Genomic DNA, 24,949 nt, shown 5'->3' on the forward strand with positions numbered 1-24,949 from the left:
TCTGAAGGGAAATATATTTGCTCTGTAAGTATTTAATGAACTTAATATCTTGTCTGCAGGGAGAAATTTTAACGGGGGACACAGAGCACTGAGGCAACAGAGTGACAGTGAAAGTCAGCAGGACTAAAGCTTTTAATTTCTATTCTGCCTTTTGAAATATTTCCCCATCACGAGGTTATCATCAGACAGGCCGTATATTAAGCGTATGCATTCCCAAAGGAAGATGTTTGTTTAAATATCCAGAGAGAAGAGATTATCATCAAACAGGTATCAAGTTCTAAGATTGAGTTCAGAGGACTCAAAGTGTTATATGATAAGTTTTATACATTAGGGCAACGTTTCATGTGTTCACTTCAAAACAGTAAGCAGCAATGCAAGTTCACAGACTTCTTCCACACATAGAAAAGATATCTGACATGTAGTCTTGCAAAACAAGGGAAAATTAAAAAGAATTAATGAAATAAATCAAATATGCTGTACTTTGGGAATAAAGCAACAGCTACACATTAACACCTCAACAGAAGAGTAAGATCGTGAACGTACAATTAGATGGCTAAGGCTTTTTAACCTTTTGACATACAAAACCCAAAGGGACTTCACATGAAAGGTGAGATTACCAGCAGCAGAGGTTGAAAGTTGCACATAAAACCCGTCCCTCAAACTAAGAACAAGTAGCTGGACTGAGGCTCCAACACCAGCCCCTGGTAAGCGCGTGGAAAAGCTGGAAGGAAGATGACAGGAAAGAATGCAGAGCCTGAAAACCCTTCCTCACACCTCGACCAATCTGGTATGCTCCAAGATGGGCTGATGACACACTGTACCTTCTTGAAGGGGCTGTCTTCTCTTTCAGAAACACACCTTTCCCCCCTGGATTTATCACATACAAACTGACCGAAGGATGAACAAGTGGCTGCTGTTCTTAGATTCTATTTCAGACTAAAGCACTAAAGAGTACAGCAGTGTATTTGCATGCCGTATTTTTAATAGCAAAGACAAGGCAAATATACAAAGTTCAGTGCTGCTGGTTCATGATGGAGAAAGGGGAAATTAGAGGGGCACGAGGAAATCCAGCATTGTTATTTAGAGGGCACAGCTGCAAGTCACCTCTGTGCTCTGTCACAGTGACTTCCAATTCAACTGTGCAATTATGCAGCTCTTAAACCTACTTAATTCTGATTTAATTCTAACTAGTATTGGTCACCTTAACCACTAGTAGTTTTCTGGCTATTTTACAAATGCCAAAGCATTTTATTTTATTTTATTTTATTTTATTTTATTTTATTTTATTTTATTTTATTTTATTATTATTTAAAAGAAAAAAAATAAATGAACTTAATTAAGATTTAGTGCTGGTAAACAGCCCATAGCAATACAAATGAATCTTCACTCTTATCTCATGAGAGATCAGGTTAGGAACAAGGTGAGGAACTTAGTGAGAGTCTTTTTGCAGCCTTTGTCCAAAAACTTTCCTCTGGAAGCACCGTGTACATCCCCACTGCTACTGAAGGAAGGAATATCATAGCTCACCTTAAGAGTGATTATTCTCCATTTCTTCCTCAGCATAGAAGAGTCAAATAATCTGCCCTGAAGTAGGAAGGCCGTACATATCCTTAAACTGTGCCCACTTCCGGATTTAAACAAATTGCTCTGTGTTAACTAACAGGTATTTTATCTTGGAAACCTGTCCTGCATTTGAACACGTTCCCATTGTCAATGCTCCCCATATCCACAGTGCTCTTCTCATTTGTTCTGTCATTTCATATATAGCAGACAGACCCATTTTTCACCTTCTCAGGAATACAGTGCGATACGGAACCTATGAAGTATGTGGCCAATATCATCTAACCTATTAAATGTCAGAATCATATATCTCAAATGCTGTGTCAAGATGCTGTAGTCTGGCAGCAAGGAACTCTTTTTTCTTTTTCTCACAAGGAAAGCACCCTGGCTACAAGAACCCTTGTGGGTTCAGTTCTGCATAGGTCTGATTGTAACCCACTGCTGAAAGCAACACCAGGCTGAGAGATGATGCTGGCATTGGCCAGATTAAACCTTAGATGAGAAAACAGAACAAAACTTAAAAAGAATTCCCTTTACAGTTAGGTAGCTTGTTCCAGTTCCTCCCTTGCAGCTTGGCCTGATAGCTGCATTCCTAAGAATCACCTAATGTGATTCTGTATTTTATTTTACCCTCACATGCCATACTGGACATTCTGCTCTGGCAGAACTGTAGGCAACAGGACTGAAGCGGCAGCTTTCCAGAAGCCAACCAACTACATCAGCTTGTTAGAAATGGAGCACCGAGAAGCAGACATCGTATGTTCCGTGGGATGCCAGGAAAGTGCCAGTGGAACAAAGCGTGTGCTTTGGCTGGTGCAGCCAGGCACTGCCCATGCCAGCAGAGTGGTTTTGCTCAGTGCCATGTTGTGCTGCATGGGCACGGGTGGCAGCTGGTCCAACTGCCTGCCTTCAGCACATGCTGGGTTGTGGAGCTGCAGCACCTCTGGGGCATGCTAGGGGGCTCAGATCACACGGCTGGACGCTTCCCATCTGCACCCGAAAGTTGGTTCAGAGCTGAAAGCTTTGCAGACAGAAGAAATCCCAAATGGAGGCTGTGGAGTGGGATGTGGGTGCTCTACTCCCAGCCCCACACATCCGTGCTCCGAGGTCAGGGGAAAGTGACCCTACACTGCTTCATCCGCTGCTGTCTTCATGAGATGACCTCTGCTGAGACTCATTATGGGAGCCCTCTGGTAATGTTCCCCAAAACCCAATTCAAACTGACCCTCCAGCCCTTCCTCTTACCCTGATACCACTCTCAGACACAAGGTTTGGTGGCCATGTGTTGGGCTCCACGGTCCTCGTGGAATCTTTCCAACTGGGGTATTCTGTGATTCTATGGTAAAAGACAGCAACAAGGACTAAATCTTGGCAAAAATGCAGGCTGGGCCTCTTCTATATTGACAAGACTGTTAGAATTATTGGGATTTCTGTCTCAAAGCCTGTACTAAAATAAAGTTTATTATGATGTATTGGTCATACAGGAATTAACAGGAAAGGAAAAAGTAGCTTGTTTGCAAATTATTTTTAAATATCCTCACAACAGTATTCAGATCACAGACTCATAGAGTAACAGAATGGCCTGGGTTGCAAAGGAGCACAGTGCTCATCCAGTTCCAACCCCTGCTATGTGCAAGGTCACCAACCAGCAGCCCAGGCTGCCCAGAGCCACATCCAGCCTGGCCTTGAATGCCTGCAGGGATGGGGCATCCACAGCCTCCTTGGGCAACCTGTGCCAGTGCCTCACCACCCTCTGGGTGAAAAACTTCCTCCTAATACCAAGCTAAACCTCCCCTGTCACAGTCTAAAACCAACTGCAGATATTTTTGTTAGTTTACCTACGTTACAGACATTTCTAGCTATTCAGTTCCTTTTTATCACAACTGCCAATTGTAAGGATAAAAAAAAATTTAACTTATTAGATGGTTTAACTAGTGTAAACACAAAAGAAACCATGCAGAGACCTGTCTTGTATTAGTGGCACTAATTAGCTGTAATGGAGTTTCAGAAGTCATTACACAGTGCATAAGTGTATACAAATTTTTGCAAATACATCTCTAGTATGCATAGAAGTGGATTTCCTCAACAGTTTGGGTGGGGAAGGGGTGACAGGAAGCTGCGTTTCTCCCCTTAGACCCTTCCTGGTCTCAAGTGAGTGGCACAGAGACAGTGGAAAAATCACAGCAACCTCAAGCTCTATAACACTTTTTCAAGAGGAGGTGCCTTCCTGCCTTTCCTCAATTGCTGCATCAAAAATAACAAAGGCTCTTTAAGTTTAATAAAGTATCGTGTATAATGAATATGGGCTTTGTCTGCTTTGCTTTATCAGCTTTCCACCTGAATAGCAGTCCGAAGAACATAGAAGAAAGCATCACTGCCGTGGCAGCTTACTTATCATTTCAGAAAATGACTTGCCTGTTGGGATGCTAGTTAGGTTTGGGCTTTGGGGACAGAACTGAATCTCTTTGAGCCCGGTGAGAGAGCAGCCACACAGAGCGAGTAAATCATTTTAATTTTGTACAAGTTGAAAAGCATTTTTTCCTCGACTTCAGCTAGATGACAGTGGCATGATGGCTGATTTTCATTTCAATCAGAGCAGCATATGATTACCACCTAATTAGAATGTAGAAATAGAAAGGAGATCATTTTTTAACCTACCCAAGAGAACGGTGTTGGGGAGGGTGGAAGATTATGTTAATCAAATGATACTGGCATCTGAGAGCTACCAAAATAGCCACCTGAATTATTGGCACCCTGACCGTCCTTGAGGATCCATCCGTGGCTTCAAGAGAAGCCCATATTTTCAGAGCTTTATTTCTAAGTAATAAATATATTTCAAAATAAATACATGTCACTGCAGGCCCAAACTTGTCATAAAAGATATCACCATAGGCATAAATATATATATGCCTACTATTTTTTTTCTTCAAAATCACACACACTTTTTATCTGACAACTGTAAAACTAAGCATGAAAACTAGCCACCCCAAACCAAAAGTAACACAGTCTTAAGGGGAATTGCCTGTATTAGGTCATTCAAACAAACAAACAAAAAAACCAACAAACTTTTGTTAATCAGATATTGTCAATTAGTTACTCCACTTCTTGGAATGAACGTAAAAATTTGGCAGCTGTGCCTAGGGGAATGTAACTGAGGTTAGATTAAAGTAAACTGCATCAGGCAACATCTTCCAAGACTCGCTGTCTCCATCCGCATCCCTCTATAGAGATAAGGACAAGAGCTCATCTCAAGATGGCACTTTGTTTAATTGTCTCTGAATAACAAGGAGACAAAATTAGGTCATTGGGACCACCAAAAGGAGGGGGGAAAGAGAAAGTTAAAAAAAAATAAAATTATCTTTCAGTCAAGCAGATTACAGAAGTACCGAAATTAGGTTGTCCTGATGTTTTCATAGGCTCAGGAGGCAAAGCAATTTCGTGTTAGCTGCCTGACCCAGTTTTGAAGGGAGAGACGAGGAATGCTCCTTCCCTGCTGTCTCACACCTCCAACACGCACACCCACGGATCGTACCACTGCACAGCACACAGCCACAGTGACACAGTACCCAACCGGGCTGCCACGCTTACCTGCAGAGCGCTGCATGTGATGCTGTGATCCTATTTGCATGCCCCTAAATAAAGCTGTAGTGCTTTTGAAAACTCACTCAGGTACACCTGCACTATCCTGCCTTCGGCAATACAGAGCACAGCAACTCCCTCTGCTCTGCCCTTCCAGGCAGAGGCTCACCAAGGCAACATCTACCTCTCTCAAATGGATGCTATTGGTACCCAGCACCATTTTAGGAACTCAGGATAACCTGCCTGGCACACAGATGTCACCTGGGAGGCTGGGAGCACTCCTGTAGGTCCTGCCCCGTATCTGCTAGCCCACACAGCTGCCCTGCCTCCCCCCAGGCACCTAACAGCAATGCTTTTTTTTAATTTCCACAACAATGATTCTTAGAGCAGAGATGCCTCAAAGCAGGCTTGCACTGGGTGGCCAACACATGGCACAGCTGGATTAATGCCCACGGGGCCACCCGGCTGCACCGCACATCTGGGGAAGCTTCTCCCTCACTGCTCTGCTCTAGCCCTGCCCAACCATGCTTGCTGCAGCATCACAGTGAAGAGCTCTGTAAAGACAGAGAACCCTATGGGTCCCAGCACAGGGAATGCTTCCCCAGCTCTCCCCGGTCTCATACTGTAGTGCCTGCCCGCAAGGCAAAGCCAACTGCTCCCACATATGGGAATCAGTGCACAGGAAAGGTAATTCCACTTTGACTGTCTCAGCAGTGGAAAATACCGCTGTGATTTGGATGAAGCACATTACAAAATAAAGCACAGGTGCAGGGTGTCTATATCATGGTGAGCCTAACTTGAGAAACCAGGTGTTTCCTCCTCAAAATGTTGGTGCTGAGAAACACAGCACTTCTGGTCCTGCCTATGTCACTGAAAACTGTTCTGCTGTTTTTTGATTTTTATTTTTTAACCTCACTGTGTTATGCTGGAAATGTGCAATTTCTCCCTCCCTGCTTTTGGGGAAGGAGGGGGTAGAAAGGTCAGTAAAATAACCTGTAATAACTTGCTAAAACACATAGACTTGAATCTCATATCTCATGTACTTTAGGCAAAGTAAGAAAAAGTCTCTTTTCAACAGTGACTGTAATGAAAAGGATTCAGGAACGTGCTGATTTATTTTCCATCTATGTGCTTTTAATCTGCATCAGTTATTTCAATGGAACACATATTGCAATCACACTTTCCGGGTTGTTGTTCTACTGAGGCGCATAATAAATGTTGTGAGATATTGTGCAAGAGAAAGAACAATACTTCGAGCTAAATGTGCTGTTAAATTAAAGTCTTTTCTTGAGCGCTGAAAAGGTCCTGAGGCTTTTCATGTCAGTGACACAAGGTAAGGCACACTCTGAGCATTTTTTATTTTTCACCCTTTTGAGACACACAGCGTGATCCTAAAGCACTGGAAAATAACAGTACCTTACATTGCAAATATTCAAAGATATCTGCCATGAAAAACACAAGCACAACCCCACCACCACTCCAAAAAATGCAGGGGTCCAAGTATTTAAAGGTGTCACATTTCCTCTGTGATGCACTGGGGGAAGTCAAGTGGCAGTTACCTCCATCCTTGCTAAATCATCCCAAAAAGAAATGCACAAAATTGTTCAAAGCGCTTAATGTGCATTTTTTAAATGAATCCCAGTGTATAATTTCCTAAAGGATAGGAATCAATTCTATTTTGTGCTCTGAAGAATTCTATTAAACCTGTAGAGCACTTTGTGAAATGTGAAAATGCAGTTTGCTAAGGAGATAGCCGAGGTGGTCCGCAGTAAATTAACCCAGTACTGCTGACTGTTGCCATTCTTTGAGCCTGCTCCAAGGGATTTCTATGCTTACAGTACAACACCATTTACCAGTTCTAAACTAGATTTGCCCTCTGGCTGCAAGTCAGCAGACCTTGGTGTAAAACACGGCCAGAAATTAGTTTGACTTAGAGTTGCATTTGAAGACCAGAGCAGTGCTGCGTGTTACAAGCAACTAAGAACCAACCATTGCTTCCAATCCTGTTGTTTTCCCTAGCGGACTTGGTGTAGTTAAGTTTGAGGCCGTCTGGCTGCTATGGCTGCTGCCCTGCCCGGCTGCTGGTTGGCGTTCAGTCCATTACAATGGATCCCTCTCTCCCTAGCTTTGTACCAATTAACCTCAGACAGGAGCTAACTTCATTTGCATGGTAATGAGGAATTCATCTGAGCCACTTCGAAGTTAAGCATGCTAATAAGTTTTTATGCAAGCACCTGAGGGGTCAAGCACAACAATGGACTTGGAAGAGAAAACCTTTCATTAAATGCAAATCACTTTTCTTGTAAATACTATGGCAGAGAACTTTAGGACTCTAACACAGCTCGCAAGAATGGAGTCATTTAGGTTAGATTTTCAGGGCCCCAGGCAGACTGAGGAACATAGCCACTGATCTATTTATATTTTGAATTAATATCAGATTGGGTGAAATCCTCATTACAGCATCAAAGCAGAGAAAGTCCTACATGAAGGTAAAGAGGAGAAAGCAACAATATTGCCTCATATTTCACAGATTTGCCACGGTTTCCTGGGATGCAGGAAGGCAGATAAGACACTGCAGCCATACAGTGCAACAAAAGACTGCAGCATTTTGTCAGGTTTCCATCTGCTCTACCTACGTGATGTTGTCAGGCGTGTTGTGGGGTAGGCACATTTCCTAGTGAGTACACTCTCATTTTGGTCTCTGCCTTGCACTATAACTTCATGAATCTATCCAATTTACATTCTACATGCACAGGTGGAGGTTTTGGTTAGGACAAGCAGTACGAGACGTTAGCAAGACAAAAAGCGGCAGCCAAACATCTTTGGGGCTGAAGGAGAAGAACATGGACAAGATTTTTCACTTAAAGATTCCTCAGGAAGGAATGAAAGGAAGAAGCTGATTCACTGAAGTCCAGCACAGCCAAATGCAGAAGGACTCTTGCTCAGGCAAGGCTGTTAGCAGGACAGACTGACCTGTTCTGACAGCACAGCCACTGCCAGGGGAGCAGTTCTGGCCAGAGATTACAGCAGCGAAATACGGGCAGCCTTCTGAAAAGATGTCCTCATGGCAAATTGTTAAAGGTTTTGCTCCCAGCTCCAGAGGGAATAGAGGGAGCTGCTCTATCTCTGTGACAAAAACTTATAGGGACATCTCTACGGTACCTGCAGTAACAGTAGGCTCTGTTGTTGAGACGTAAGTAGTCCCCGTCAGTGATGTACAATGAGCTACTTGGGTGGAACATTTGGGTGACGAATAATACCCAGTGCCCCAAAGCAAATCCAAAGCATTGGATCTGATTCACACTTAGTGTTGTGCTATGTCAATTCATTTAGTCCAGACAAATTATACCCGCCTTGTTACAAACATTAAACAGTGACCCAACAACTGCGTGCTCCCCAAAGATCGCCTTCACTGCATGAGATACAGCTGTCCTCTGCTAAGTATTTTAATTTTGCTGCTGATAGACCTATGAAATGTAAAACAACAGCTCTTTCCACTGTACAACACCATAAGCTCTAGGTATTTCTTTAAAAAGAACTCAGATGAAATTTGAGTTTGTGGGGAGTAAGTAAGGATGTTTGAAGGTAGACAGCCAAGAAAACTAAGGAAACAGAAGGGAACATAATACAGTGAGAAAGGAGAAATCGTGCTTATGCAGAGCTCATGGTTTACATTAATCTGTGCAGGCCACAGATGCAATGGAATTTTATGTTTTACTTGCAAGAAGTGCTTACAGCTCAATCGGAGTCAAAAATATATATACAACAATCATCATCATTTCAATCGCTCTGGGCTATGAGCCTTAAGTCTGTTTCCAAGACAGAGATGAAGCTGCCTGAAAACCAAGGGAGGAGCTCAGCTGAAGTCTATGAAGGGAACCAGAAAACTGTGGAAGCAGCACACCAATGAAAAGAAAGGGGGAACATGTAGTGCATATATGGGTTTCCAGGCCGAGTCAAGGCAGAAATAAAAAAAGGGAAGACTCAAAGTCTACACTAAAAGGTAAAGTCATCATACAGCTGAGAAGCAATGGCTGAATCATAGGGCAGAATACTCTAGAAAAGAGCTTTCATCAAGAAAGCTTCTATACGTGTGATAGGCACTCTACCAAACGAAGCCAAGTTGCTTCTAATAACATTAAGAAAAAAAGTAATTAAGAGAATATGTGTTTATATTACACATATTCAGTTTTTGAAATAGAAGAACTTAGTTCTGGAATAAAGAGAATAGTTTCAGTCCAGATCTGCTCCACTGCTCAAATATTTAAGTCATGGAAAATACCAAGTGTTCAGTGGGAAGCACAAAGATACACTGACCGAGCATCCCTTGTTGTACCTTTTGGCATTCAGGTTTGAAAAATCTCAGTTTACCATTCAAATCTCAATACAGTATTTCCTTTCAGTTATGTAAAATAATAATAATGATAAATAAAAAAAAACAACACCCAAAAACCATCAAACCATAAAGCTAAATTCCCCCTGTCAATCATCAGAATCTCATAGCAGTAAAATACTCTGCAAAATACACAGATAAGGGTACTACTGATTACACCCCTGTATCTATTTCTTCTCCTTTGTTAAATATTTTCAGACAAAAATACTGAACAACTTGAGCTGTCTGAGATCTGCTTGCTATCATTAACAGGAAGCAGGCATTTCTTCAGTTCAAGACATCATGTTTATTTCATTTGGTCTGTCATTTCTTTGCTTCTTTGTCGCATTTCTCCAATTCAGTATTAGGAACTATCAGACTGCTAAGAACAAAAACCAGAGAAAGACAGAAACGAGAAAAGGAAGATCTGGAGATCATGCTGTTGAAAGCATTTTGTCTTATAAAAATAATAACCATCACGTTGTCATTGGAAGAAGGCTGGTGCTGTTAGAAAATCACTGTTGAATCACATGTTTACTGAGAGTTCTAGGGAAAATGAACAGTTAACCATAAGCAAACCAAAAATTAATAAAAATAGAAAATACCATCATAGGTTCTTTACTGTAAAGTGGCCCCTGAGCACCAGTGACCTTTGGTGACTGTTTCCACTGACAACTATTACATACATTTCCTTTCCAAGACTCTCCTCATTATTAGATGAAAACTGTGACGCTCAGAACCAGCTCAGAAAGAGAATAGACTTTTACTTTGCCAGGAAAGAATACAATGCACAGGAAACGCAGAGTGTGGTTTCAAACAAAGGTATTTCCCTTCAACTCCAGTGTAGATGTTAAATATAACAGTCTTTGCCCTGCCATATTGTCCCAGCCTGATTTCATTTGTTTCAGACTAAACATTCAGCTGATGTTTACTCTTTCCACAGTTTCAGCATCAAAGTCCATAATCTTTAAAAAAAATAAATGAATTGGGAAATTTACATTTTATTCCATACCTCATTGCGATTCTTGCTTAACCATTCCTTAGTAGTGTTAAGGGCAATGACAGCAGCAGGCTCATTTGGAAAACCTGAAGACAGAAGAAATGAGAAATAAATTGAAGGTAGACATTTTTCTCCACCTATAAGAAAATGGATTCTGTTCCCACCTTCTTCGGTCTAGGTCTGGGATTCCTTTTGGTCACCGCTCCATTTTAAAGATTGTTTTTAAAGGTTTTAGGTGACAATATTCATTCTTTTCCTAGGTAAACAAATTGAAAACAGGGGCAGTGATTTTCTATTAGTGTTTTTGATTTGACTGTTTGTTTTTAGCTCTGGTTAGGAAAACTCAGCAGCTCTAGGAACAACAGAGAGTTATACATGTGTCATACTAGGCAGGCGACAATATAACATACATCACAGTAACAAATGCTAGGCTTACATCTCATGGCACAAGTTCTTTCTTTAATCCATCTGTCAGCAAAGCCATACAACACTATGATCCCAGTGCCATAGGTTTCATAAGGATAAAAATGCTTGACATATAAATCTCTTAATTTATAACCTAAAACATAACAAACAACTTTGGAAATTAAAGAATTCATGAAGCGTAAGCATACAAATTTAAGGCCTGATATTGCATGATATACTAGCAATAGCAACTCCCCCTAACACTAAACAATATCAGAAATCTTTCCAGGGATGCAGACTTTTTGCTTTGATGGTCTCTATCTATCATATCTAAAGATGCTTTCATTACTTAGGCAGCCTTAATTTAATTTTCCTTTAAAATCCTAACTTGAGGGCAGCAAATCATTTCTGTGAGGATTTAAATATAAAAACCCATAAGCTGTATGAATAGCCCTCAGTAGGTTAGATTAATAGAACAGCCTTTGAAGAGGTGGAGCTGCAGGCGCTGCGTACAAGCAAGCAAAGGGGCTCGACAGAAACAGGCATGAAATCTGGCACACAGATGCATGCATACAGCATTTTTTACATCATACATCACACCCTCGTGCCGTAAACTGAAGTACAGACACTGCAAAAAGCAGTAGATGCACCCAGCTTTTTGACATGGATTGCTAGCCACCAAAACCTATGTTTTTAACTCTTTTCAGAACTTATGCAGTGCTAGACTGAAAAACAAACAAAATCTCTCTGCCCTCCTTGAGTCATGCCCCCAGCGTTTCTCTCCATAACCGAACTGGATTTGTAAGTGCTTTTTTCCGTTGGCGTTATTTTCAAGAGACAAGTGACAGCCATCCAACAAGCTGGGTAGTATGGTCACTGTTTGGGTTCATTTCCTTTCTGCATGTTTCTTCATAAAACATAGGTGTGTTCCTTTTTTTCCAGGTCCAAGATGAAAAATTAGCCAAGATCCTACAACTACTGCTGTGGATACATCTACCATTGCTGAGAACACATACTCCCATGACATTTAGTAACAACGCTGCTATCATCAAGGCATGTGACCAAAGACACAAACTAATGAATGCTTCAGCGGTTTTATTTCACAGTATTGCAGTCACAGAATTGCAGGAGTTGGAAGGGACCTCAAGAGATCACTGAGTCCAGACATCCTGCTAAGGCAGTTCCCTACAACAGGTCACCCAGGCAGGCGTCCAGATGGGCCTTGAGTATCTCCACAGAAGGAGACTCCACCACCTCTCTGGGCAGCCTGCTCCAGTGCTCTGCCACCCTTACCGTAAAGAAGTTCTGCATGCTTGTATGGAACTTCTTATGTTCAAGTTTTAAGTCATTACTCCTTGTCCTATTTGCTACACACCACTGAGAAGAGCTTGGCTCTCCCATCTGCCTTTAGATATTGCTAAACATTCATCAGATCTCCTCTAAGTCTTCATTTCCCCAGGCTGCACAGCCCCAGGTCTCTCAGCCCTTCCTCACAAAGGAGATGCTCCGGGCCCTTTATATCTTTGTGGCCCTCTGCTGCGCTCCTTCTAGGAGATCCCTGTCTGTTTTGACAGGGGAGCCCACGTAGTGCTCCAGGTGTGGCCTCGCCAGGGCAGAGCAGAGGGGGAGGATCACCTCCCTTGATCTGCTGGCATCGCCCTTTGCAATGCACCACAGGGTAACATTGGCCTTCTTGGCCACAAGGGCACACTGCTGGCTCATGGCCAGCCTGTTGGCCACCAGAACAACGTATTTAGGTCATGTAAAGTAACAGACCTCTAAGCAGACAGTCCATTTGAATTACTAACATCTTATCTAAGAAACCATGACTTTATAATACAGAAATTCTGCACCAAGAGTTTGGTAGGCTTGCCTGGACATAAAATGAAGACCACGTAGAGAGCGAAAAGCAGATTTCAGACAACTAATAAACCATTGTTTATGCTCTGAATGGTTCATTTTCAGAACAATCCTCCCTCCAGCAAGATTCGCTTTTCTGGCTTGGTTTTCTATTCACCTTCAGTATGGTATTTGCCCAAAACTGTAAGAGCACGCTAACAACTTTATAGAATTACTGCTCTCTCAATAAGTTGTGCATTATTTAGAAAACTGCTGCCATGCTAATCAATCTTAAATAGAAGCTCACCTGACTGGTGTTCAGTTCCTCTTAAGTAACCACAAACGTAAAATAAACAAAATAAAATAGATCAGCAATCAAAACAAAAGCTTTCAATCTTGAGTACAATTTCAGAAAAGATCTTAAAATCTACAGAAACCTTTTATGATGACAACTACTACTAAAAAAACCAACCTACTTAGTGCTTCATACAAATCTCTGGTAAATTTAAATAAAAGGATTATCTTTTTGGCTTTATGCAGAAGCAAGACGGAGATTGGCCTCCTGTTCCACACCGTGCACCAGCACAAAAAACCCTGTCTCTCTGATTCTCTAACAGAAAAATATTTGGTTTTATAGGACCGGGCTAAAGGGAGATAAAGTGAGACGGGATCTTTTTAGGCCTGTTTTTGCATTGTTATTTATTTATTTCTGAGCTGCATTTGTCTGCCACAACATTTCTGGCCCGCTCCCATACACACACACAGCCCTCCCCACTTCGCTTTCAGCAAAAAAGCAATCTCAGTGAGCACGTGGGAATCAAATTACTGGAGAGAAATAAGCTCAAGGAGCCTCACAGTTAACCGACTCCTGGAGCAGCAGCTCAGACAATTCTGGCTAAAGGCTCAATTTCACAAAAGATAAAACAGGTAAAGTAATAAGAGTGACACTGGCCCATGTTACTGCAGTGAGCGCTCCTCTGGAATACTGAAAAGGACAGGGGCGCAAAAAGGCAAAGGAGCATTATCTGTAAGGTGCAGACAAGCAGAGCCTCTGAAGGACTTCACTGGGTTTGTTTGGTTAGAGAAAAAGGGGGGTTGGTAGGTTGTATGCCCGTGATTGGTGTGAGGTGAAGCATCTACTTACCAGCACACACAGGTCTCCGACACAGGCTGTGCTTCCTACATTCTGCAGTGGCAAAGCTTACATTTTGGCCACAGATCCTGCTGTATCACCAGAACGTGACAGGCTGTCTTTGCTCCTGAAAAGCTCTTTCAGAATGGGGTAACACTGCTGCAGTGCCCATTAACCACAGCTCGTCGTCTGTTACCAGGATCAACTTTAAATCTTCCAACCATGACAAACACTGAAGTAAGCAGTCACTGCCACTTATGCCTCTCCCAGCTCAGGAGCCCTCTCTTAAAGAACAGCCTTCTTCATTACTGTTCATGCTGACTTGCTACTGCAAAATCTATAAAAATTACTTGGAATCCTGGAGGAAAACTCTTATGGTTTTGCCAGTTGCTTCACAGCTGAAGTCATCTGTGTGACATGCAAAGTCAGCCCAGACAGCACAGCCACCTTAGTACATACTTATAGAAAAGTGACTGCTAGCTCTCAACACTGACCTTGGCTACCGGCATCGCTCTAATTTCAGCCAAGCTTAGGAATTTCCTTTCCTCCTCTTTGCATGTTGCTAAGAGATGACTATTCCCCTACTTTCATTCTTTGTTTCATGGCTATACCACCCAACTGCCAATAAACAAACAACAAAGCAACAACAAAAACTGAACGCCGTTCCAAATGAACTCTGTTGCTTCCCATGTGTCCTTGGGCAGACATTACCCACGGAGACAGTCTATGAAAGCTTTAAAAGATCTTCTGACTTATGAGCTTCTGCATCTGCTTCCAGGACTTTATCACCTTAGTCCTGGAAATTATCACGCTGACCTGAGAAATAGTGGTGAAACAAACGGGATGTTATGCAGGCTCTCGTGGTCATAACTTCCCAGAGAAAGGGTGATAAAATTTTACAGAACTGTTTCAACACATTAGATATTAAATAATTGTGCTCTTTTAGAGAAACAAAGTGTGGATAGGGGCTGAAGAAGACAGTAAGCGTGGAGATGCATGCTGAAGTTCCCCTTATTTTTCTATTTATTCCCTTAAAAACAACTGCTGAGAACATTCAAGTCCCCCTGTTTTATTAACATTCAAAAAATACGCAATGAATTCCCTGCTGTTCCACACGCAGGACAAACGCCCGGCCTTTTGTGCTGAGGGGATTTAGCAGAAAAACATTCACACCACTGTGAATGTCTATTACTGTATGCCTAATTTGTCTGTGCAGTATTTGGAAAATGTATACTACACGTTCTTCAATGAAAAGCGGCGTAACAAGAATTCTGTGAGATAAAATTAATAGAAGTCTATTTAAGGGACTCAGACTGTATGGAGGTGCTGGGAGCTTTATCTGTCTCTTTTACTGTCCTCAATTCACTGCTACATGTTATTAAAAATGTCCGGCTCAGAGACAGGTAATGCTGCCTCCCCATGAAAAGTCCATTAAGAAAACCTAAGTACTAAATAATGAACCTCTAATATGATATAGCTGAAGATGATGATAACGGATTATAGCTGTTAGGTTATAATGCTAACAAGCAAACGTCAATCCAGAAAAACACTTCAGTAGCCGCAGGGGTCAGTGTTAGAGCCTGTCAGTTTAACTGAGATGTTTTCGGTACATCAGATCATCCTAAATTAAAAAAGAAAGGAAAAAAGGTCCTTTTTTGTTGGCACAGTCTAAATGCTACAAAGGTTTTTATTCATTTCCGTCTGCTCCCTTCTCTGCGGTTTGAGAACAGCTCATCACAATCTTAATACACTTATTTGCCAGTTTTAATGGTTTCATTTTGAAGCAAGTCATGAAAAAACAAACACATTTCAGCACAAATGCTCATTTCAGAGTTTCCCCTACTTTCTCAGAAAATATCTACACTGGAATGTTTGTGCACATATCAGGGACATACTGCCGTACAAAACTGCTCTGAAATCAAACCCGACTCCCATTGTTCAGTCAACACAACTGTCAAAATGGAATAACTAGCATTATTCAGTTTATGTATTTGCCAATGATGTTTAATAATGTTCTTCTCATAGGAGCTCAACAGCCACATTTTGACACTGTGGAAATGTATAGAAGACCCCCCCCCCCTTGTTGTGCACCACACAGCTAGTATTTGCTGAACTGTGTGCACTAGATGGCGTGGAAAATAAACTCTTACCAGGTTTGTTAAAAAGAGAAAAAAGCACCAAGCATTCATCCAATATATGGTCTGAAATCCAATACTGCTATCAGGGCTAAAAATGCCTTCTGAATCAGAGCAGACATGTGAGCAAATGAGCTTCATTATGGTCATGTGGGTTAAGACTTGCTATTGACAACACAGTAATCATAACACTTCAACCTCATCAATGTATGACAATAAAAGGGAACAAATGAGATGCATAGCCCAGCACGCCTGAGGTAGGGTTACTCAATACGTTCACTTGTCCTTCAGTTGTGAAACTAGCAGGAGTATAATCTTACAACCAAACCCATATAATCATCTTGTCAAAGACGTATTATAGTAGTCAAAATGAATTCACTCATGCTGAGCTGATTCCCATTACCATGGTAAATCTGGCCCTTCCGGAAGCACAGACGGTAGTATCCTACCAAGAACTTTGCTGCTGCTATTGGGCTTTTCTTCTTTTTTTCTTCTTTTTTTTCTTCACCAACCACAGTCATGTGATGACTGGAAAAACAAGCTGACAAGTTGCTAGCTTTATCATTTTTGTGGTCACTCGCAACCTGAAAAGGAAATGGATCAGCTGCATCCCTAATTTCAATCGGCGGCGCTGAAGGCTAAAGAGGAGAGCTGTGAATCTTCTAAATAACCTACTATGCCCTACTGAACTCATTCAGCTGAGGACAACCTTATTATTTGCTGCCTACTCAAAAATTAAGTCTCAGAAAGACAGTGAAACTAAGTATTGTGAAAATACAGTAACTTTTGTTTACCCCAGTTACTCCAAGAAACACAGCCGCACGGACTTGCTGTATCCATTTTAAACTATGCTACAGTAAGTAACTGGCATGTAAATAAAATTAAAAAGGAAAATGAGACATTTTCAAAATGCATAAATAAAGCATTTTTCTGAAGAAATGTCTCTCAGTTCCTCTTGAGCAAGGAGCATGCTTTCTCATTTCCCTCAACTGAATAAATTCCGCAGCAACAGGAAAATAAATACAGTTTCTGAAGAATCACTGCCAATTGCATTCAACCACTGACTTGATAACAAGGCAGCTGGTAGAGGAAGGTTAGTAAAGGAACCCAAAATATGCATATAGCAACAAACAGAAGAAACAGAATGCCTCTGCTATGCTGCAGTGATAAGTAGGTAGAGTACTGAAATGACAGAGAGCCACGGAACGGCACAGGGTAACTCAGTGATCCCTGGTTCACAGAAGCACAGAGGTTGGTAGGGAGCTTTGCAGGTCCTCTAAACCAAGCCCCGGCTCAGGTGAGGGCTGGCAGAAGGGGACAAACACCATGCAAGTCAACAAAACCAAGGCAAGCTGCAGGCTGAGATGCATGGGCTCCAGCTGGGCTGGCTCTGCCTCAGCTTGTCAGCAATGACAGACCTGTGCAGGCTCATCACTGTGCTGACCAACAGTGGTCTCGTCCTGTGGGCATGGCAATCCACCTTCCACATCTGCAGTTCAGCTGCTCTTCTGTACAAACGCAAACCTGGACTTGGCGTAAGGCTGCCAATGAAGCGGTCCCTTACAGGAAACTGGTGCAAGAAAAAAGCAGGCCATCTGCCAGTTCTCTGAAACACACGCTGCCACACCATGCTTCATTTCACACTCTACTACATTGATATCATCAGGAAAACATTTGTCATATAACGGTGATAAAAGTATTGGCTGAATATAGAAGTAAGCTATAATTATGTAGGTCAATTGAACAGATAGAGGCTTTCATTAACAAATCCTAGGATTCCAGTAAAGAAAAAGCTAGCTTTTAAGTTTACTCAGCTGTCTGTCGTTTGTCAGCATTGGTGGGAAGAAAAAAAGGAGGAGCTTCTCTATGAGTAGTGAGAGCTACGTGTCTGCAAGAGACATTGTATCTGCATCCTGCAGGAGAGCTGTGGATTTGCAAGAACTGTGCGCTTTTCTGCAGCAGTCAGTATATTTTTATTAAAAGTCAAGATCTTGGTTTCATTCTTTTTCCAGCTTATATAGGAAGAGTGCTCGCAGGGCGACAACATCGCGGATAGACGGGTTCGCTAAGCGTCTTCTGAAAAAATGTAGCAAGCAATACTCAGAGACATTCTGGGAAGCTAACTGCTTCAGAGCTGTGCTGTTTACTGTGTTATGCGATGGAGCTGTTCTGTCTGTCAGAATATTTTAAAATGCTCTTGTGGAACATTAAGGCTTTGAGCTGAATGTAATAAGGCAACTGTAGAAAGGTGGCACGGTGCTGAAAGGGAAAAGATCGCTCCACTCCGGCAATAAGCATCCTAACATGGTATGAGAAAGCATATATAATGCAAAAGCAAGTGCAAGATGTACTTGCAGAGGTACTTATGCAATTATAGAATCTTACCTACGAGGGTGTATATACAATGTTTGTGCAAACTGCAGGGCCATTTAGGCATATGTATACAGCTGTTCATGAGTTCAAGTACATCCTTCCTCTTAACACACTCCCTACACTAAATCTAGAATTACTATTCCAGAAACGAGTGTTGCACAGAGAAATGTTAATTGAAAGAGGTTTCTAAGTGCACACGAACTCCTTAATGCAGAGTATTTCATCTTCTACTTATTCATATGAAGCAAGTTGGGTTTTTTTGTGTGTGGTAACATAATCCAGCAAAAGTAATTTGAAACAAAGTGCAACGTGCTAGTCAACTGTGAAATCTGCCATCACACACTGAATTGAACAGCAATGGGATATTGGCTTTATTGTAGTTTCAATTCCAGCATGGTCAAACATTTTTTTTCTACCTACTGATCAGAATAAAAATGCCTGAAGCAAAGTGTGAAGAACCAATGCTACCTTCCTGAAATGCCTTGAAAGATTTTAGAAAGTCAGCACCACCTCTCATTTGCAGCTTCTTGTTTTTCTGAAAAATGGGGTGTTATGTGGTCCAATGCAGTGATGCTTTGCTGACACTACCCCTTCCTTGACATGAATTTCCCTAAGCGTGAAGGGAAGCCTTTGCTTCCAGAGATCTGCTGGTCAGCAGTAGGAATGAGATGCAGCCTGGACCTCGCAAAGCCGTGTTCCCTGTTGGGAATGCATCTTGCAATCGATTGCAAACTCTTACTGCAGGCCCATCTGCAGATGAGATATCCTCGACGTGCTTCACAGTGCTGGAGGTCCCTGATGTCTACTAATGCTGCTGCCTGCCTGTTGGCTAGGCCTGGGGAGAAGAGAGAGAAATCGCTGTGAGAGAATCTTTGTGCAGGCAGTGGGAATTGATAGCAATGAGGGAAGTGCACTCAGGTGCAGCAAGATGGAGTGAAAGAAGAGAAAGAGAGCGCAGCAGCTCTGGTTGCAAGATGGGGTTCAGTTTTTGAAAGGAGGATTGGGTTTGGGAGAGAATTTCAGGGCTGTCAGCTCTGCTGGAGCTCTGAGTATTTTGACTGAAAATAAGCAGCACAATATGACAGGAGTTGAAGTACAAGGATTTGGGGACGCACACACATATATATATGTGCATATAAGAGAAGACAAGCTACTACAGTACAAAGAAAAGAGATGACAATATCAAAAGCCTGAGAAACTTTTTCAGAGGAGTAGGGCATACATAGGCAATGGACAAGAACATGCACTCCCACAAAGAAAACAGCCAGCACTGTCAGTCCATCTCTATCCTTTGAATCACTTCCACCACATTCAATTGCTCTGACAGACGCAACCCAAAGACCTGGCTGGATTATCTAAAACCAACAGAGTACTTAGTGAGAGCCATACACGTACAAGAACAAACAAAACAATCTGACATTATTTCAACTGAAGCACAGTTCTTATCTCCTCTCCAAGGGAAATCAAAGATTTCCTAAGAGCACATAAAGAAAATCAGCTGAAACTACATATACTCAGCTCCTTTTGGAGCAAAAGGAAACAAAGATGTTCTTTTATCTTTTTCCCCAAAAGACTTACATGAAAAAAATTTACAGAGCAGGTTGGGTGAAAAAGCAAGTCACTGTGTGAGGCATATTTTATCTACTTAGTTTACTCGTTTTTAACAAACATATTATTGATTCTTAGTTTGTGCATATTATTCACAGTGTGGATTTTTCCCCACTCTTGCCTCAGGCAGTGATAAATCATACTATAGGGTCACACAGACCAGCAGCTATTGTACTCAGGAAATCCACAGCAGCTCAAAACTGAAATATTTCCAGATAATCTGGAGTTCAAAGATGTCAGTATATTTTAGAGGAGCAGAGATGGCTGTGTTTTTTATTTGATGTTTAATAGTTACTCTTTCTCAATGAGCATTAAGGCACCTCATAACTAATACAGCATCCTCTACATACACGCTGCTAAAACAAGTATTTGTGCAGATGTCTGACTTGAGAGTCATTATAATATCATATCTTTTTTTAGAGAAAGCCTTTTTTCCTCCTTGCATAGATGCTGTATCATTTCTGGAGAGGCTATTTGGTCGGTTAGAGATGAGCTCCATGTGAAAAAATATATTTTAACACGCAGAAAGGGTTAAAGCAGAAACTACTTTATGCTGCTGTTATGTATTAGCAACTAGCCAATACAATCCAGACACACCTTCATTTCATGCTGTACCTTTGGTAAAGTGAATGAAAAGTACGTGGGAATGGCCAGCAACTACTTTATACTTCCCCAGATGCTTCAATGAAAGTATTTTCCTCTTGTTTTGTTTCCTCAAATCACAAAAAGATGCACAAAAAGAGAAAAACAATTAATTAGTGAGTTTTGGAAATTAGATTCATGGGAAAACTGACAAACAAATGCTCATGTGCTAAAGAGCATGGAACCAACAGCTAAAGGGAAAAACATAAAAATATCATCTTGGAAAACACTGACTCTTTGACCTCCTGTCTGTTTTTAAGGTCTCATTCTCTCACGCTAATTCAATTACATATACCTAAGTTAGCACCCCGTACTGCAACACTTCTCTTGGCTGACAATCAGCCTCTATCATCAGCTGCCTTTTAAACCCAATAACACAAGTTGACCAACAAGATATCCTGGATCTCATTAATTTCATAATTTAAAAAAATCACAGACTTAATTGTCAAACAAGTTTTGTGTTGTTTTTTTTTAATGGTTTTTTTTGCTAATATTTCTCATTTGCATTTCACTCACAATTACGCATTTTCTGAGTCTTGCATACTTCAATCAAAAAGGAAATTAAATAACTACTTAACAGCACTGCCAATCGCATGGATTCAAATCCAATTTAGGGTCGATCTGAACTTTACGTATTATTAACACTTGTTTTAAATAGTATTATCAGCATGTATTCTGACAAGTTGTCAGTGTGACGATTTCTTTTTTTTTTTTTTTTTAACATTATACAAGCAAATCTGTGTTGCTTTGGAAGGCAATGGAAATTCCTAATGCTTAGGAGGGTTTAGCAACTGCCATCGCTTCTGGCTAGAGCAGCACTGGCGTGCTTGATTTCAGAGTAAAATGATCTCATTTTGCAAGAGGTCATTCTTCAAGAAAAATAGAACATTTTCTGTGTCATTTTGAACAATATTCAAACTGATATAGGAGAAGGAGAAAGGCTGATGCAAATGAATTACTTTAGTCAGAAACAATACCCATATTAGAAAAGAAGGAGCCTATGCTATGGTTGGTTAGATCAAGCAGGGATAGATATGGAAGACTAAGATTTCTTTTGTCTGACAACCCAGTACAAATAAGATGCTGATCTGAACAATTTAAATGTAAATTTCTTAGCACCTGTCAGACAAATGAGATTAGAAGACCTCCACTTAAAAAAACAGGCAGCCTTAACCTGAGCCCCTCAGTGAAAATTTCCCACCTCCATTTCCCTGTAAACGCGGCCATGAGGCAGCAGGAATGGTGGTTTATTCCAGCGCTTTGTTAAATTTAGTTGGTGTACACACTCAGCGTGAGATGAGCCCCAGTGCACCTTGGGAAAATGATGCTTTCGAGGCAGATATCCACACTTTGCATCACAAACACAATTAATCCTCTCAGAAATATGAAATCCCAGATAGATCAGTGCAGGTATATGGAAAAGCACATAAACTCAGTGGGTGGAGAAATGTTGATTGTTAAGCAATAAAACTAAATAGGGGGAAAAGGTACCTAATATGACTGAAACAGCATAAGCATCACACTCAAGCTTACTGAGTTGCTTTAGGCAGTGTAAATTTGTGGGTTTTTTTAATATTTGATCAGATCAATGGGTCCTCTATCTCTATAGAATTCCATTCTAGATACATTGTACTAACACAACAGCTGCGTTTCTCCAGACCACAAAAATATCACTGTAGTACTTATGGTTGGGCCTAGATTATTTCACCAAACTACCCATGTGAGAATCTGCCATCTGCAGTCACCACCCTCCACAGCACAGTCATTCCTATGGCTATGGATAGAGCAGGGCTTTCAGCTACGGTCTAAAACCAGCCCTAGTAAATTTTAGTTTTTAATTTCATGGTTGTTAACACCATCAGTGATCAGTGACTCAATTAGGGCTGGACGCGTCCCCTGGGTCAGTTGGAAACGGCGGGTCCTTTCACCTGAGGAAAGGGTCTCTCCCCTCTGCAGCTCTATGCAGTTAAGTAAGATCTCCATGGCACTGCCAGTGCAGAAATGGAGTCGAAAGGGCGTGCAATAGGCACGGCTGGGCCAGGACTGAGGGAAAAGAGGGACATGTAAAGGCAGTGGATCAAGGATGTGTTGCCTGGGAAGAATGCAGGGACACCCTCTGGACATGCAGAGATCAGGATCAGTAAAGTCAAGGCGCAGATGGAGCTTAACTCGGTGAGGGACGAGAAAAATAACTAGGAGTTCTACAGGTACATTGGTCAGAAGTGAGCATATACCCCCCTCTGATAAATGAGAAGGGAGAAAGGGTAACAATGGATATGGAGAAACAGTTTTTTACCAGTCTTCACTGGCAGTCAGTGATAACGGATGAGATGCTGAGGACGGTACCTGAAGGAAAATGGAACTTTGCAGGACTGCTGGGCCGCTGTGTGGGCATCGAGGTGCTGCAGCAGGGTGGCTGGGGGCCCTGTGAGGGGAGCTGGGAGCACCGGGCGGCTTCCCGCCAGTTCTGAGCCCCTCAGCAATGCACCGGCAAGGCGGGCTTTGGAAAGAACAAAATGGCGCCCAGCAGCTCCTTGTTTGCCAAAGCACTCAGTTTGAAATCCTGCCATCTGAAGGACTATAAAATGTTGTCATAAAATGCAGAAAGAAACCGGTAAAAAAGGCACAGAAGGACAAGTGAAAGCATTACAGTACAAACATGTGAGATCTGAGTAAGAAATTGTTCACAAAGGTACTGGAAGAGGGAGCAATTCTAGTCAGATTTACAAAACTAATAGGACTGTCATGCTACAAGAAACAGTGTTGATTTTTACAAATCAATTGCTAAACAAAGGACCTCCACAAACAGAGCAAGAGAACAAGCAGTGCTGAAGAGACGAGAGCAATGGGCTCAATACCAGTGTTCAGTCCAGTTACAATATTTGTGTATGAGCTTTGCAGAATAACCTTGCATAACCTGGTGTTACGTCCCAGAGACAGGAAAAGAACATCATGTGGAATGTTTGTAGGTTTATACCACTGCAAGTCTGAATGTTACGACTAAAAGTTATTTCAAAAAGCAAACAAATGTACAGTCCCTCTCTGAATTAGTTAAGGACAAAGTAAAATCAACAGTACCAGCACCATACTTACCAAACCTTATACGCAGCACTTGGTATTGAACTCAAAAGTATTCTAGAAATAGAAAAAAATCAGTGGTGGACATCAAAGTGAAAGAAGGCTTTCCAAAATTCAGAAAGGTCAAAGAAGCAGGATTTGTATTCCTTAGGAAACAGGCAAAGCAGACCTCCTTAAGAGGCAAAAGAATTTGAATGAACGGAATGAGAAATTACTGCATACCCAACCTCATGTGGACACCCAAAGAAGGGAATCATAGAATGGAACATGAGCACAAATTCAGAAACCTCCTCTCCTATAGAAACTGGGGTAAAATTTATCTACACAGATTGAAAGAGCAGGAAGGGAAAAAAAAACGCGCTATGGACAGCAGTCAGAGTAGCTTATGCAAGCAGTTTCAAAATTGGTTAGAAAACTATCAGAGGAGCTACTGTGCAAGAATGCAGCTACAGTCAAAGGAGGAAATGTGAGCTTCTGGGGCTCTGCTGAAATGTTGATATTGTCTATCACTTCCCATCAAACTCCACATATGCCTTTCTCATATTCCAGATATGTAAAGGACTGAGACAGTAACACCAGGTGTACGCTGAAAATAATTGATGATTGAGAAGGATTGAGGTACTTTTGAAAATTCATTGAATGAATGGAGGGAAAGAGGCAAGAGAGAGGAGAAGGTGAAGGACAGAAACAAAGAAAGCAGCTCAACCCTTTCCCCCAGAACTTACTCCATGTTTGGGTCTGCTGGCTGAGATGTCAGAGTGAACATTCTCCACCATCCTGGCACTGGACAGGACAAGGGAAGCAGTGGGATGGAAGGCATGAGCTCAGCACCTGAAAGCCCCCAGAGGGTTTTATGCCATGCACACCACTCACTGGGAGCAGCACCAGATAGCGCTTAGATTGGAGTACGTATTTCATCACTTACTAAAGCAAAGCATCTTTTAAATAATTCTGAGTGTGATGCATATTAGTGTCTTAAGCATTGCACTGTCTTAAGCACTGCAAATTACAGACAGGATTCAGGATTGGATTGAAGCACGAGATTACCTCCTAGTGTTTATTAAGTGGATATTTAGATTTGTTGTGAAGGAAGAGGAAGACAGTTTTATCATCAGACTTAAGATTCTGGGGGAAGAGAAGAGCATCACCATTTAGAGATTCATTCACAGACATTAATATATTCAGTAGGCGGTGACAGAAACAAGCAATAAATACCAAGTAATCTA

The 24,949-nt window shown here is 41.6% G+C and overlaps 1 protein-coding gene across 3 annotated transcripts in view; it reads right to left on the reverse strand.

Moving 5' to 3' along the window:
- MACROD2 (mono-ADP ribosylhydrolase 2) overlaps window positions 1-24,949 on the reverse strand; it is an 839,235-nt gene that overhangs the window by 246,771 nt on the left and 567,515 nt on the right. For all 3 annotated transcript variants that reach the window (XM_042810749.1, XM_042810757.1, XM_042810741.1), the window contains exon 8: window positions 10,524-10,597. In XM_042810749.1, the coding sequence (XP_042666683.1) occupies window positions 10,524-10,597 (74 nt within the window). The remainder of the gene's footprint in view (window positions 1-10,523; window positions 10,598-24,949) is intronic.

This window comes from Centrocercus urophasianus, unplaced genomic scaffold (genome assembly GCF_019232065.1).
Source record: "Centrocercus urophasianus isolate 14NV4802_14NV808 unplaced genomic scaffold, USGS_Curo_1.0 seq_10, whole genome shotgun sequence".
NCBI classification, from domain to species: Eukaryota; Metazoa; Chordata; class Aves; order Galliformes; family Phasianidae; genus Centrocercus; species Centrocercus urophasianus.